At 34.3% G+C, this 15,785-nt stretch overlaps 1 protein-coding gene across 5 annotated transcripts in view; it reads right to left on the bottom strand.

Moving 5' to 3' along the window:
• The window catches only part of HAUS6 (HAUS augmin like complex subunit 6), a 35,821-nt gene extending 20,200 nt beyond the window's left edge, over positions 1-15,621 (bottom strand). Inside the window, exons 1-11 of one of the 5 annotated variants that reach the window (XM_037018607.2) lie at positions 15,245-15,621; positions 11,910-12,005; positions 10,321-10,399; positions 9,646-9,778; positions 7,402-7,528; positions 6,391-6,456; positions 6,042-6,090; positions 3,587-3,757; positions 2,060-2,253; positions 1,302-1,428; positions 729-831 (exon numbers count right to left, since the gene is read on the bottom strand). In XM_037018607.2, coding sequence (XP_036874502.2) covers positions 729-831; positions 1,302-1,428; positions 2,060-2,253; positions 3,587-3,757; positions 6,042-6,090; positions 6,391-6,456; positions 7,402-7,528; positions 9,646-9,778; positions 10,321-10,399; positions 11,910-12,005; positions 15,245-15,372 — 1,273 coding nt within the window. In that variant the 5' untranslated portion in view covers positions 15,373-15,621. The other 4 variants (XM_017670044.3, XM_073228447.1, XM_073228446.1 and 1 more) reach the window with 4 other exon arrangements.
• Between the last annotated feature and the right edge of the window lie 164 nt (positions 15,622-15,785).

Genomic DNA, 15,785 nt, shown 5'->3' with positions numbered 1-15,785 from the left:
TAGAGAAGACAAGTAGTGATTCTACAGCATCTTACTACACTGATGGACAGTGACTGTAATGGGGTATGTGGTGGGGACTTGATGATGGGGGGAGTCTAATAACCATAATGTTGCTCATGTAATTGTAGATAAATGATAACAAACAAAAAAATGGTGGATTTCTACACAAACTTGTAAATGAATGTTCATAGCAGCAGTACTCATTATAGCCAAATAGTGGAAACAACCTGGATCCAGCAATGTATGACTCAATAAATAAAATACAGTTTAGCCATACATAGGATGTATTCATAAAAGTAATGAAGTACTGATAAATGAACCTTTGTACAAAGTGTAAAATTGCCCCCCAAATGAAAGAAGCCAGATATGAAAAGGCTCATGACTCCATTTATATGAAATATGCAGAACAGCAAATCTATAAAGAAGAACATTAGTGGTTGCAAGGAACTAAGGAAGGGAGAAATGGGGAGTGGCTTCTTAATTGGTATGGGGTTTCCTTTTGAAGTAATGCAAATATTCAGGAACTAGATAGTGGTGATGGTATACAACTTTGTGAGTTTATTAAATGCCACTGAGCTGTACACTCTGCAATGACTAAAATGCTATATGCATTTCATCACAAAATAATAATAATAATTGGGGGAAAAAACAAGACAGAATGTAAAGGAAATATAGCGAAAAATATTGATGGAAGGGAAGTTTGAAAAAGAAATAAATAAATAACCAACCTGGAAATGAAGCAGGATACTGCAAAAGAATACTCCTTGCATATACTTCTTCTGAAGCAGGATCAAACGAGAGGGGAGACATAGGTGGTAAAAGATCCACAGCCTTAAAACACAGAATTCATGATTTTGAAATACAATCATTTTACTTACTACCATGATAACACTATGTAAATTAATCTATGAAGAGATTATTTTTCCCCCTAGCAAAGACAGAATTACCAAGCATATAAATTATCCTGTAACTATTTTTAAGTGAAGGAGTACAATATTACAACAAAGGGACTAGTCTGTCCTCCAACTGTGCCTCAAATGTCATATTACCTAACATCAAGAGGAATGTCTCGTTTTCTTTTTACTACAATTCTCTGAATTTGAAAACACTAAACAGCAGCTTTATGAATATTCTAATATATATTTAGAAAAACTATAGAACCCAAAACATTTGAACCTTGGGCTCAGCTGCAAAGATGACATACACACACACATAGCATTTCTAGGCCATTTGTAACATGATAAATCAAGAGATTGCCTTATATTAAACTACTCTCCAAAAGGCAAGTCAACATTACTTACTGGAGTCCAACCTTTAATGAGACTGAAGGGAGACAGACCAAGACATTCTTTCCACTTTTTATCCCACTCTCCTTGTTTCTCTACAATAGAATGTCTTATAGTCATAAGATCTTCTTTTATTTTATACCTATGATACCATAAAAATTGACATCCTTTAAAATATAAATACAGCTTTTAAAAATATTGAGTAAAATTTAAGAATACAAGTTTGTAGAGAAGGGGGAGGAAATATAACTGAACGTTCAAACAGTACAGCACATACAAATTGAATAAATTTTCATAGTGAACATACAGAACCTAAAACCCTTTTTCTTTTTAAGACTAGAAAGCAATCATACATCTTATTCCAATTATCTTTAAAATAAAATTTTTTCCTAGTTCTAAACTACAGTTAAAATTCTACTCCCATTCTGTTCATTCCTAAAGGCAGCCCGTATCTCCCAGTCACTCTGCTCAAATAAAAATTTTTCTGAGACCTAGTTTTATTAGCAGACCCCACGAAAGAAAAGCTAAAGAAAAGTTAAAATTATTTCATGAAGAAGTATCACTTAGGGCAAATAATTTATTAAATATAAAAAGAAAACTACATAATTTTCTTTTGCACTTCATGTGTCTCTCTCAGAGTTCAGGTTTTTGCATACTAGTAGAATTTTCACACTTGTTGCCAAAGCTGAAGAGTTGTTAACTACACAAGTTGTGCTGAGAAATTATCAAAACCATCCTCCCCCAATAAATAACAAAAGATCTTTCTAGTGTACCTCATATGCTTCAGATCTGATAATCTTTCTCTTTGAAATTTGGTCTCTTTTTCAAGGAAGTGAAGGTCTATTGTCAGTTCTGCTTGGTCAGCCTGACAACGTTCATATTTCATTACTTTCAAGACTTCATTTAATAACTGAATAACTGTTAAGAGGTTCAATTTTCCAGCCTCATAAACATTACCTATGTGCAACTAAGAATTCAGAGGGAAAAATAAGTGAACTGTAAGTTCTTAAGATAACAAACTGCTAACATATTTATGTTTTTTACTATTATATAAAAAGATTACCTTAGAGTGAAAAAAAATCAAATGTCGACCCAAGAATAAAACCATGTAAATAATTTTGGTCCAAAGGACACTACTGTGGAGGAATTAACATGCCATGCTACATTTTATATTATGTATAAAGTTGAGAACTAGAATAAAAGATATGCAAATAAACGAAAAGCAAAGCAAAGAGAAGATTTGGAGAAAGATAATGATTTTATGTTCTACAAGTTACTAATTGATGCCCCCTAAAGGCCAAATCCAAACTAAGACGTGTATTTGGACTGCACAGTTCCAGTATTTTTATATCATGTGAATTATTTGCTAGTATCTTAAGATTTTACACAAAGATTACTATTTCTCCAGAAATCTCATCATCTCCTACTTTATCCCATTTATACAATTAGCCTTTTTATATATTACCTACCTAGCCCCTATCAGAATCTGAGTTTGCAGATCATGACTTTTATGTACTCAGAACCTCAAATGCCTATGATGCTACCTATTAAAGTGAAAGCTCTTCACAACATTTTATCTTTGTATCCCCTATACTATAATCAATACGTGGCATATAGCAGATGCTTAATGAATTGCATGTTTACAAGAAAAAAAAAAAAGTAGGCTATCCCCATAAGCAAGTGGAAATAATTTGATGGTGTTTAGCTTGGACAGGAAGACTAGAAATACCAATCTGGGAATATTATTGTATAGGAGGCCAATAATGTTGTAGAATTGAGTAAGAAAATGAATTACAGATGAACTTGTAATGTGAGAAAAAAGAGGGAGCATTAAAGAAACCCCTGGGGAATACATTCACTAGAGAAAAAAGAACCAGTGGAAAAAAGTGAGAAGAGCAGTCTGAATAGCCACAGGAGAGCAGAGACAAAAGTTAAAGAAAGAAATGACTTTAAAATACAATAGCATCAAGATTAAGGATAGAGATATTTTCAAAAGACATTTAGTAGTTAGGAGACAGACCACTGTTATTCTGGAGTTTATAAAGAATTAGTTACCGTGTTATCTTCCTACTAAGCAACCCTCTACTTTCTACACTGTATAGTGCAGTACCACACAAGGGAGAGACAATTTGTAAATGCTGATGGATATAAATATACACACCCTTAACAGTACTCCCTGTTATCAAAGTTTTATAAAATGTAACAATAAATTCTGAAAACATTAGAAAAACAATATATAATATATAAAATAACTATGTGAATGGAGTTATCTCAAAAGCTTCCTAAAATCAAATACTTACCTGATACCTTTGTTTCTCAATTTTTTCAAGTAAGAGTCTTGGTATGTTAATAGAAACATTAGTTCCATCTAATGTATACTGGTCAACAAGATTCAGAATGGAACTAACAATTTCTCTCTCTTTTTCCACAAAGATGAGTGTTTCATTCACTGAAGCCCACAAAGACCGAACCTTTGAAAACACAGACAGACAAGGTATTAAATTCTATACATAATCTGTACAAACATTAAACATAAATATATGCTCACTCCCAGGAACAAATGAAGTATTTTTGGAATGACTTCTGGTGAGAAAATTGTCTAGAAGCACTGGTATTATTTCCAAAAGGGGCTTAAAACTAAGGAATTTCTCAGGAGAGTCTAGCCCAGTATGATTTTCGAAACAAATCTAAGAAACTTTATACTACCATGATGCAATTAGAATAACCTGTATTCTGTATATTGTGCTATATTCATAAAATAGAATACTGTAGAGAAATGAGAATGAACACACTACTATTACACACACAGCAGCATGGATAAAACAGTGTGAGTGAAAGAAGTCGAACACAAAAGAACATACTCAATACACTACCATTTACAAGAACAGGTTAAACTAATCTTTACTGTATGAAGTGAGGCTTGTATTAATTACTCTTGTGGGGAAATAGTTGTGAATGGAAAGGAGGCTCAAGGCTTCCAGGTGCTGTTAACATTCTGTTCCTTAAACTGTGTGTTGGATACATGGGTGTGTTCACTTTGTGAAATTTTGTCAAGTCATACACTTATGAATTTTAGCATTTTTTGTATGTATGTTAAACTTCAAAAGAATTTACAAAAGTGGCAGGGAGGTGGGGAAATACAATGATTGTACCCATGTTAATGTCTGTGTATTCCCATGGCACAAGATAAAGTTGTCCCCAAAGTAAGATTCATCAGCTGGCAGTCGAAAGAGGTCTCATAGGATGGCATTTCCTTGGTGAACTTAACAAAAATCCAAGATCTGGTTCTCAGATTTTAAGTCTAGAAAGTTTATCTTGACTATGGTTGAAAATTGCCCTCAGGGAAACTGAACATCAATCCAATTCAGGAGAGACTGCTGTAAAAACTTCAATAGATTTCACACAAACCTATTTATATATATATATATTTTTTTTGGAATCATTAATATACAATTACATGAGCAACATTATGGTTATTAGACTCCATCCATTATCAAGTCCCCACCACATACCCCATTACAGTCACTGTCCATCAGCGTAAGATGCTACAGAATCACTACCTGTCTTCTCTGTGTTGTACTGCCTTCCCCATGCCCTGAGCCTCCTACATTATGCTAATCATAATGCCCATTTTTCCCCTTTATCCCTCCCTTCCCAGCCATCCTCCCCAGTCCTTTTCCCTTTGGTAACTGTTAGTCCATTCCTGGGTTCTGTGAGTCTGCTGCTGTTTTGTTCCTTCAGTTTTTTTCTTTGTTCTTATACTCCACATATGAGTGAAATCATTTGATACTTGTCTTTTGTCTTTCTCTGCCTGGCTTATTTCACTGAGCATAATACTCTCTAGCTCCATCCATGTTGTTGCAAATGGTAGGATTTGTTTTCTTCTAATGGTTGAATAATATTCCATTGTGTATATGTACCACCTCTTCTTTATCCATTCATCTACTGATGGACACTTAGATTGCTTCCCAACCTATTTATATTTACCAGCAAAGATATTGTGCTCACTAATAGGAATATTCATATTCACTAAATTGGTCACTCCACAAAGAAAGTGACTTTACCTTTTTCTTCACTGCTATAGCTCTAACAAGAATCTAGAAGACTGTCTGGCACAAGGCAGGTGATAAATAAATGTCCACTATATGAATAATTGTTTCCTGAGAAGGACACTCATTTTTTCCAGTGACAAAGTGCCTGGAAAGCCAAATTAATAATCAAAGCAGCTTGGTGACCATAGAATCAGAACAAAAAGCTTAAGGGAGATTTCATCTAAACACAAGAAGACCTAAGAAAACACTCCTATCCCACATCATAGCCAACCTCTGAAAATATCAGATCATTTGTCTGCCAGATTCCTCCCTACGACCAAGCTAGCCTCAATGTGACTCATTTTTCTTCGATACTTACCATCTCTCTCCAGTTACTGTATTTTATTTAGATAAACTAGTACTGCTGATTAAGTAACACAGTCAAGCTAAACTTTTCTTACTGGCATGAAAGATTTTAAATTAGCCATATTTAAAAACTGATTTTCTATATAGTCTTATAAATTATAAACTAATTTTTCCATTACATGAAAGCATTTTAGAGTACCCTGTTGATACCTTTATAAGTATCATTTATAACAAGTAAAAAAAAGTAACGGTGCCACAAAAAGAAATGACAGAAAAATACAAGAGGTTCAATTAAGCAAGCAAGTATTCGCATACCACAAACAAAAGATTACATTTCTCCCTTCAAAAATTGTCTTACCTTTTGAATTTTCTCTTCTGTATTAGTTTGGTCATCACAAGGCTCCATTCTAGTTAAAAATTAAAGCTCATTAGTCATAAAAAAAAAAATCACATGGTAATTCTCCATCCAATGAGTTAAGTGATCTGTAAACCCAACAACCATTCTAATTAAAAACAAGAATAAAATTCTAGCTCAAAGCACTAATAATTTGTTAGTAGAACTGGACTAGGAATCAGAATTATGCTCTACTCCTATCATTATCTAGCTAATGATATATTATTTTAACTGTTTCTGGGACTCATAGTTACCTTACCTGTAAAATTCAAGAGCTAAAATAAGGTAAGTTTCAGCTCTGCAAGTTACTTACTTTTTTACTTGGTTTTGCAGTTCCACACATTCTGACCTCAAATTTCGTACTTGTTTAACTGACAATCTGCAAGATAACATACAAAATGACAACTATCATTCCATTACAATTAACTGGAATAGAGCACTTTGTATTTGTCTATTTCATATCTTTGTTCATGGCCTCTGAGGACTCCTCCTCCAAACACACCCAGCAGCCAGCTAATGGACTTTAGATTTGCTGTACGAGTTACAGGAGCAATCAAACATACAGACTGCTATTGACATGGCTCATATAACTCTCTGACTTTGAGTAAAAATGTTGGAAATAAGACTACTCTGCTCTCTTATGCTTGTCTCACATACCTAAGGAATAAATTTTAACTTTATCTATGTCAGGCAACACTGCAATTTTAAGGCAATTTCAAAGGCTCCTGTAGCTTTCATAATAGATAACAGAGCATTTAAAAGGTTATCTCACTGTAGTTAATTCTAATTGTAAAAAAAAATTAGACACAATCTATTTCTTGAGAATAAGAACCCTGACTATCTTGTTTAAAGCTGTAAGCCCAGTGACTAAATAGTATCTGGCTCACTGAAGTTACTAAAAAAAAAAATCTGTTAAATAGATGAACCTAAATATAAAACAGTATGAAATGGTTAAAGAAACTACAGAATACCTATGTGAAGGAGTGTCTACTTAATGGATACTCAAGAGACTATTAAGCATACATTAAAAACAAAACACTATGGCGGTCAAGAAAAAACGATACTACAATTAGAGCTTAAAAATGTATACCCATGCTAAAAAGAAACCTAAGAAATTGGATTTTTGAACTAAGACTATCTTTTTCTTTTCTCTAAACTTCAACTTACAATGTGCTTAGTGTTTTAAATCATTTTACTCAGAAATTATCTGGCTTGAAAATGGAAAGATAACAGCCAGCAGGTTTTGACGTGAGCATGGATTATTGATGACATCTGTTTAAAAATAAAGGCATTTTCATTTTCTAACTATTCAAGTATTACTTACTGTGCATTTTCCTGATATTTTCGGATAACACAATCTTCTCTTTGCAAAATTTGTAAAAATCTGTTACGTGCTATATGGGATCTGGCAGTGCACTTATTCAAATCTTGTGGCTTTATATTAAATATCTCTGTAAAATGTACAGAAGAATCTACATAGAACACAAATAAGGTCATAGAAAACTTAGACTTACAAGCTGATAAGTATCAAAAACATTGAATTTTCTTAATTTTAAGACATTAACAACTTCCTATAACTAACAACTCCTTAAAAGCTGGTATGACATATACACAAAAACAACTAACTTCAACAAAAGTGAGGATGAGCTACTTTTAAAGCAAATAATTAAAAAAGGGTATCTGAAGTTGTTTTACATAATTAAAAACCTTGAGACTGCACCTGCCCAAAATAATTCTTATTATCACAGGTTCATGTATCCATGAACAAATACATTGTCACACATGAGCAACTTCCTAACAAGACCTCTTAACAACAAAGGAAGACAATCAGTTAAGAGAGATGAGGTGAGATCACATCACCTCCAATGCTATCATCAGCACACTTATAGTAAGAGCAACAGGACAGGACAACCAAATAAAACGAGTCTGCACTTCTCAAGTAACTCTTGTCTCTGTTACTAATGATCAAAGCAGGCCCTGATAACAATCACCCAAACATTTCAGAGTCCATATTTTTACCTATAATACATGTAGCAAGTCCTACCTTAAAATGACTCAATGTAATAAAGATGGATGGCCTAGAACAGTGGCCCCACACTATACCTAACATTATTAATTCAGGTACTAACATTACCCTCCAAAGAAACTTCCATTTCTAAATATTTACTGGGATAAATTTACTGAGTATAAAGTTACCAAAAGACTAAAATCCTGACTGGATTTGTTTTAAATCAGAAATGGGACAACCCATGCTTAGAAACTTATGCACAATGAACTCCTTCTAAATCCAAACACACATATTTCATATAAGAGTTTTTTTGGGTTACATGTAATTGGAGTAGATCATCTACTAGAGAAACTGGTCTGTAACATCTTCCTAGGTTGACAGATAGTAACCACACTAGTGAGTGTGAGGATTTAATAAGATAGGTAACTGGTGAACCACTGTGTTGTATACTTGAAACTAATACAAGATTATATATCAACCATACTTCAGTTAGAATTTAAAAATTGGTAAAATGCTGATGTTACATTAAATTTAGAATAAGTAAATGCTTATAAAGCAAGATCACATGTATTTAAAAAATCGTGCATAAAAGATAAACTGCAAAAAAAAAGGTTTACATGTCACATCACAAAAGGGACATTAATAAAAACTCCTACAAATGAAAAAGACCAATAATAGAAAATTGGACAAAGCATGTGAACAGAAAGTACAAAAAGAGTATAAATTGCTCTTGAAAATATGAAACAACTTTCAACCTAACTAAATAATAAGAGAACAGAGATGGAAAATAGACTTTTTACCTTTTGATTTCCGAATCATGAGAAATAGTATCTACTCAAAATAGTTAAAATGTATAGACATAACATGTGCACTAAAATAAATATATAAATAAATTTTTTGAAATGTCAATAATGGTATCTCTAGAAATTAGAAGATGGATGGGGCTTACTGGATCAACTTTTCTGTATTTTCCTGTACCTATTTAATGAACATACACCAATTAAACAGAGCAGTATATTAAATAAGCTACAAATAACATTCTTTTAAGTCAGCTAGAAGATCCAATATTTTGTTTCTGTTAATTAGCAAATAGGTCGAAATTCCTTTAAAACAGCAATTTCCAACAAAAACTTCCAACATAGCCAATAGCTAAAATAAACCTCAAACAAATTCAACGCATTTCATGTAATGTATTAGAGGCAAACGTGGTCTAACCTCACTGGCTGTTTTTGTGAGGTCAGCAAGGAATGTTTTCTATTTTTAAAGAGTTGTATTAAAAACAAAAACTCAAGATAGGTATATGTGACAGAGACTCTGTATGATCCACAAAGCCTAAAATATTTACTATCAACCCCTGTATTAAAACATAATAGTTACTTATGTTCATTAAGAGAAAATTTCAAACTATGGTTCCAATAGAATACTAACAATTCACCTTTTGAGGTAAATTAAGTTTTTCTCTTACCTTGCTTTATTAAAATAGCTTGAGGATTTACAAATTGTGAATAATAAAAACTTAAGAAATAAAACAAAGTATTTCCTACTATAAATTTAACTTACTTTTAGATTGGGTTTTTATGTATTTTATCGCAACGAATTTTGCAAAATGATACATCAGATGAATAAACTTAGGACCCCCAGGAGAAAGAAATAGTGAACCAACAACTTGAGGAAAGTTACTCCCACATTCAGCCTGTGGAAAAAAGAAGTAAGATTATTTGAAACCTTTCAACGATAATCTTTATATTTACATCATACTGTTTTTGAAACATAATAGGATTGATCAGGATTATTCCATTTGCCAGAAGGTGAATTTTTGAATCTTTGTAAACTCTTGGTGGACTTGGTCACAAAAAATAATTACAATATAGAGCCACAATTACTGACACTATTTGGGAACACAAGCTAAAATTATCCAAGGTCAAAAGTTTTCTTTAAACAGAACTGTGATATAAACTGGCAGGAACTCAAATTTCTATTTCCAATGCACATAGCCAGCAAGCTGGTTTCCCAGAAATATATAGCATCACAACCAAAAACCATTAAAAAGTATCATTCTAATTAATATTTCCTTGCTTATACTTGCTTATACTATGCTTTGTCAGCATAAAGGCATTAAGAAGATAATCACCTCTAAAATTTAATGTGCAATTATATCTCAATAAAGCAAGGGAAAAAAATTAATGTAGTTTTCACATTCTCAAAGTTTGCATCTTCCAGAAAAAGAATACTTACAGAAATCTTTTTTAACCATTCACAGCAATGTTTCCGGAATTCAGTATCACTTCTTTGGTCAAATGGAGGCCAACAAAGTCTTTAAAAAAATATATAAAAGTATTAGAATTATGAGCAAAAAAAAATCTCAGAAAAATTTAAAAACAAAATTTATCTCCTACACTAACATTAATGCTAAATGAACCAAGGCTAACATTTGTAGATTTCAACTAAAGAGGAACACCAACCTGTGAGAAATTAGGTATTTTTCTTTATAAATATCTATAGGCTTGAGTTCTGTTTCGAGCAAATACTCAGTGAATACATATATTAAAAGAAGGAAGGAATCACTAGTAAAATTACTGGAAGTCAGCTAAAGAGGACAATACTCAATGATTCACTGGACTAATGCATAAAGATGGCATAAATAAATTAGAATGTTAACCTTGAGGGTAAAAAGAGAAACATAAATGGTTACACTTGAAGAGCACAGGAGAAGGAATGACATGAAAGCTTTTTACTCCTACAGATAACCTATATCCTATTTGATAGTCAGTGGGTGCTACTACTGTTTAGTGGATAAACAAGATATAAAATTATTCAAAAAAAAAAGTTTTATCTCAGGTTTAGTTAAAAATGACAGGTTTTAAACTTTACTTATTGCTTTCCCCTGATAATCAGTTTCATCTAAGTTTTTATTCTGAGGCATAATTATTTGTTTAGGGCCCCATATTTTTTATATTTCAATGGCATAACATAAATTCTATATTCATAGACAAAAGTTAGGGACAATTTTCATATTTCCTTCTTTCCATTTTTCTTTATTTTCTGAATTACATAAAGTAAGTTGTATTTTGATAGTAATCAGGAAAAAAAATCAGAAAATCTATTTTTATTTGGGCAGAGAAAACCCTATGCCTTAATGATAGAGATTTCAAAAAGATGTTTCAAATATACCCATTCTCGTAGTCATTCAACACTTTAATTGAAAGCAAAACATCAAGAATCAATTATCAAAAATAAAAACAATGCCTAAAGCAATGGGCTTGCTTTTCTATGTAAGAGGATAACAGCACAATATAAGCATCAGAACATATATGAACACTTTTCCTGACAGAAGACATCCAAATAATATACAGAATAACTTGGAACCAAGGCTAGTTTTTACATTTTAATCTCCTTCTTAAACTATTTAATATTCAACAGTATATAATAGGCTATACTTAATAGGAATGTTTTTTGCCTAAAGCACTTGACACTTTACTATATGTCTTTGACAAGCATAAGGATTTACAGAGACCTAGAAAGCAAAAACAGACAAAAGAAGTACAAGAAGAGGTTAAGCAGTAGGTAATTAGCAAATAAATAAATGAGTAAGGCAAAATTAAGTACATAGATTGGTACCAGTTAATTGTTTTTTCTAATAATTAAGACTATGAGGAATGTTAGGAACTAATTTATAAAACAAAAGCAAACCTGACTTTTGTGACATCCATTCCATGTAACAGTCAAAGGCCAAAGCTGAAATTCTTGCTAATATTAATGCATAGTCCCTTTTCAAATTTGAGAATGACTACTTACAAAGAGAAAATGAAACAACTTCTACTCACTTGAAAACTTCTTTGGTGAGAGACTGGTCCAATGTTTCAAACAAAAAATAAGAAACTATATGAAAGGCATCACGGTTCAGCTTATCAAACATGTCCCTAGTGGTTTAAACAGGAAAAAAAAAACAGAAAATAGTTAATATGACTAAACGTCATCAAAAGCTATATACGAGTTTGACACAAATTAATATTTTTCATTCTCTTTAAAGGGTCAAGTCAAATTAATTTTCTCATTATTTAGACCCCAGAGTCCAGGGTCTTTACCCTTACATTTTATTCTCAGGATGATCTTATACTGTAATTCTAGCAAGTCCCTTACAGTTTTTATTGTCCTCATTTCCCTAACTAATCACAACAAAGCCTAAAAAAATAGAATGTGTAAACAATAAAAATGAAGCAAAAAAACCTAAGCCTTGTAAGAAATGTCACACAACTATAAAGAATCAACAGTTAACATGACAGCCACTGAGTCAGGGTCATCAAATACTGAAGGCTCTACACTCAATATCCACTTCTCACACCTCTGGCCAGACTCCTGGGGTTGTGCAGGTGTCTGGTAAGAAGTGGAAAATTCAGACTCTGTGGATTGCCAGGGCCAAGGGAAGCAGAGTTTTCTGAATTTCATATATGGTAGCAACCGGCTGATAGAGATGATCCACTTCAGATACCTGTTCTGCTACATGGCCCACCTGCAGGATTTAAAGGTTTATTTTGGCAATTCCCAAGGCAAAACAAGTCACACTTGGCATGGAGGTATAGTTATCATTTTTCAAAGTCCTGGTGAAGTGTGGAGACTAGTATGGAAAATAAAGCAATGTAAGTTCTCTGGATATGCAAGAAGGGGATAAAAGTGGAACAAATATCCCAATAGAAGTGAGTGTTTACACTTAAGAAAAAAAAGAAATAACCTGTCAAAATTAACAAAATATTATGAGACCACTCCTCCATTACTCGAGTACTAAAAGGTCATTTGCATGGATGCAAAAGAGAATGGTTTTCCACTGAAGTATCAAAAGAAGTTAAAAGCAAGTGAACCAAATAACTAAAAGGAAAGGTCTCAAGACATTATTAAAAAGAACGAACAAAAATTCACTAGAACACAACAGAATATACCTATGGATATTCTCTCCTTCTGCTAATATAAAATATTCTTAACATTTAGAACAGGGAGCTGAGATAGCTCATGTTTAATACAATTTCAACAATGATATGAAGAGAGAGTTCACTTGGGTGATTGACTGTTTTCAGACTCCAAAAAGAAACTGGGTTCAGGAGGCAGTCAATTAAGAAAGGGGCTGTGGGACACTGGAATGCATGACAAACAGATATGAGTACTCCAGTGAACAAAGAAAACGATTTTCTTGAGCTAAAAAAAAAAGTTAACATTAAACGTTCCCATGTTTATCTGTAAGTCAAACAACTCTTCTTGTCCTTGGAATGTTTCTATTCCTCAGCAAACAAAAATGAAGTTCCCACCATCTTATCATCTCAAACCAGTAATTTTTTTCACATAGCATCCTGTTCTCTTTGACACTGATAAGTTTTAATAAGATACTTGTTGAAGGTCTGTTCACCCACTAGACTGAAGTTCTCTGTATGGGAAAAGTTTGTATCTATTCTGCTCACCACTGTATAACCAGGCCCAATACTGGATTCAATTAATATTTGTTAAATAACCAAATGAACTAAATCACCTTTTCTTTCCAATCACACTACCACCTTAATTTAAGCCTGTGTAACTGACTCCCCCTCTAATCCATTCTCTGTAATGCACCCAGGACGATTTTTCCAAAATGCAAGTCTTTTGGGCAAATACCTCAGAATGGAATTTCTGCATCACATGTTAAATTTATGTTTAACCTTATAAGAAAAGTAGTTACACAACTACATGCTCACAGAAACTAGAAAACCATAGGGCTGCACCCCAAAAAGAATGAATTTTACCATATATAAATTTAAGTGAATAAAACAATTTTTTAACATTTTAAGTTAAATTTCATTCCACTTTCATGCTTAAATCATTTTAAAGGTAACATCTGTTTCAAAATAGTAGCTCCCTCCCATAACTCACAGAAATGACTCTAAGAAAATAAATTAATTAACCTGCCATCACCAGACCAGCACTGACAGATTTTAACTAATTTTCAAAGGCAGAAAGCAGACTGCAATTGGATAAACCAAAGCAGAGTAAAGTAAGATTGCTAAAACACTGGAGAGAAGGATGCAATGGCAATGGAAACTATTCTCAGTAGAGACCTGAAGCTTTAAGCTTCCCTGCCAATACTGTGGAGCATCAAATTATGTGAGTATATGTATATATATATGTATATATACACACACACACACACACACACACACACACACACACACACACACACATACTGACCAATGCTATCAGCTGGTTGTCAATTTTTAGAATAGTAGTAACTTCTAAACAAACAGTTACCAAATAAAACGTATCTACAGCTCTAAACCTTGACAGAAGTTATAATACAGCTGAAAAACGTAAAGAAGAAGAAAAAAGCAGAGGAGGGTACGAAAGTGTAGGTGACCTAATTATCTGATAAATAACAGCTACCTTCATTGTGAAATTACATAGTAAGGAATCAGGAGATACTTTTGAGATTGATACATCAAGAAATAGAGGTCTAAGCTTGCCACTAGAAGAAAATAATATTAATTGCAAAAGTCAAGAAGATTTAAGAGAACGTGAGATAGCCTATGTATCCCCAATTTCTCATGGCCTATAGTGGGAAAGGTAATAGATACTGTCTAAAACTGGTATGTCAAAACACAGCAATATTAAACAAAGTAGTTAGACTTACGATCATAATCGTAACATTAGGGGAAAGTAGAGAAAAGGCTCTTACTTTTCACTTTATTACCCTTCTCTAACTTTTTTTTCCGGCAAGTATGTTAATTATTTAATTAAAAAAGTAAAAATTGTAAACTAAAAAGCAACCACCTTGAAAAGGCTCCCTTGAGTCCTAACGCCGTTTACACATACTGTTCCCATGTCCTTCCACTACCAACTCGCCACCCTTCCCTCGACTTCACAGACCACCCAGTATTACCACCAAAGCAGGAGGAGTAAGCTATCCCTCCAGTTTTGCCCCAAATGCAGACTCTAAAAAGGTTTTCCAAATAAGTGTTCCCGAAACCGATACAGTCTCTGCCAACACGGTAGCAACCACTGGACACGGGCTTTGTTGCCAGTGCCTAGCACCCTGTAACTGCTCGACTACTAGATCCTTCAATCTGCGAGGTCCGCGAAAGGGCGGGTCCGCCCAGCGCGTCCAGCCTCAGACTCCCGCGCCCGGCCGCCTCGGCATCCTTACACTCCGAGGTGTATGTGCGACACGATCTTTCCGCAGGCAACGGCCGCCGGGCCTGGGTCGAAGCCGAGCGCCTGCAGATACATCCAGAGATGCTCCTTCTCGAAAGAGTTGACCCAAGCCAAGCTCATCTTCGCAGGCCCAAACCACTCGGGTGTCCTCGGGCTCTCTTCCTTAGGATCCTTAGGTAGAAGCGGCCCCTCCTCTGCCACCGCCGGCTCCTCTTTCGCCCGGAGCCATTTTGCCTCAAACGGCCGTAAAGTCTCTGGGAAATGGAGCCTCTATTGGTAGTACTCCATAGCTGCCTAAAAGAAACCGCCAAAAACACCGACTCTCGCGCTTCCGGAAGAGGGGTATCCACCACCTCTCAGAGGTCCCGGAGGAGGAGGGACTTCCGGGGCGGACTGCATCTCCCGCCATGCAATGCGTCCTTCTCTCTGGCCCCTCCCATCACACCCCCAGGAGAAAATGCAAGACCCCACCGCGCTTTGCGCAGCCAGCGGATTTTCTTGAGCTTGCGTATCCGCCGGCAGCGTCTTGTTCA

The sequence above is a fragment of the Manis javanica genome, chromosome 2 (genome assembly GCF_040802235.1).
Source record: "Manis javanica isolate MJ-LG chromosome 2, MJ_LKY, whole genome shotgun sequence".
Classification (NCBI taxonomy): domain Eukaryota; kingdom Metazoa; phylum Chordata; class Mammalia; order Pholidota; family Manidae; genus Manis; species Manis javanica.
The sequence above is the reverse complement of the archived record's forward strand: the minus strand, read 5'-3'. Positions and strand labels throughout refer to the sequence as shown.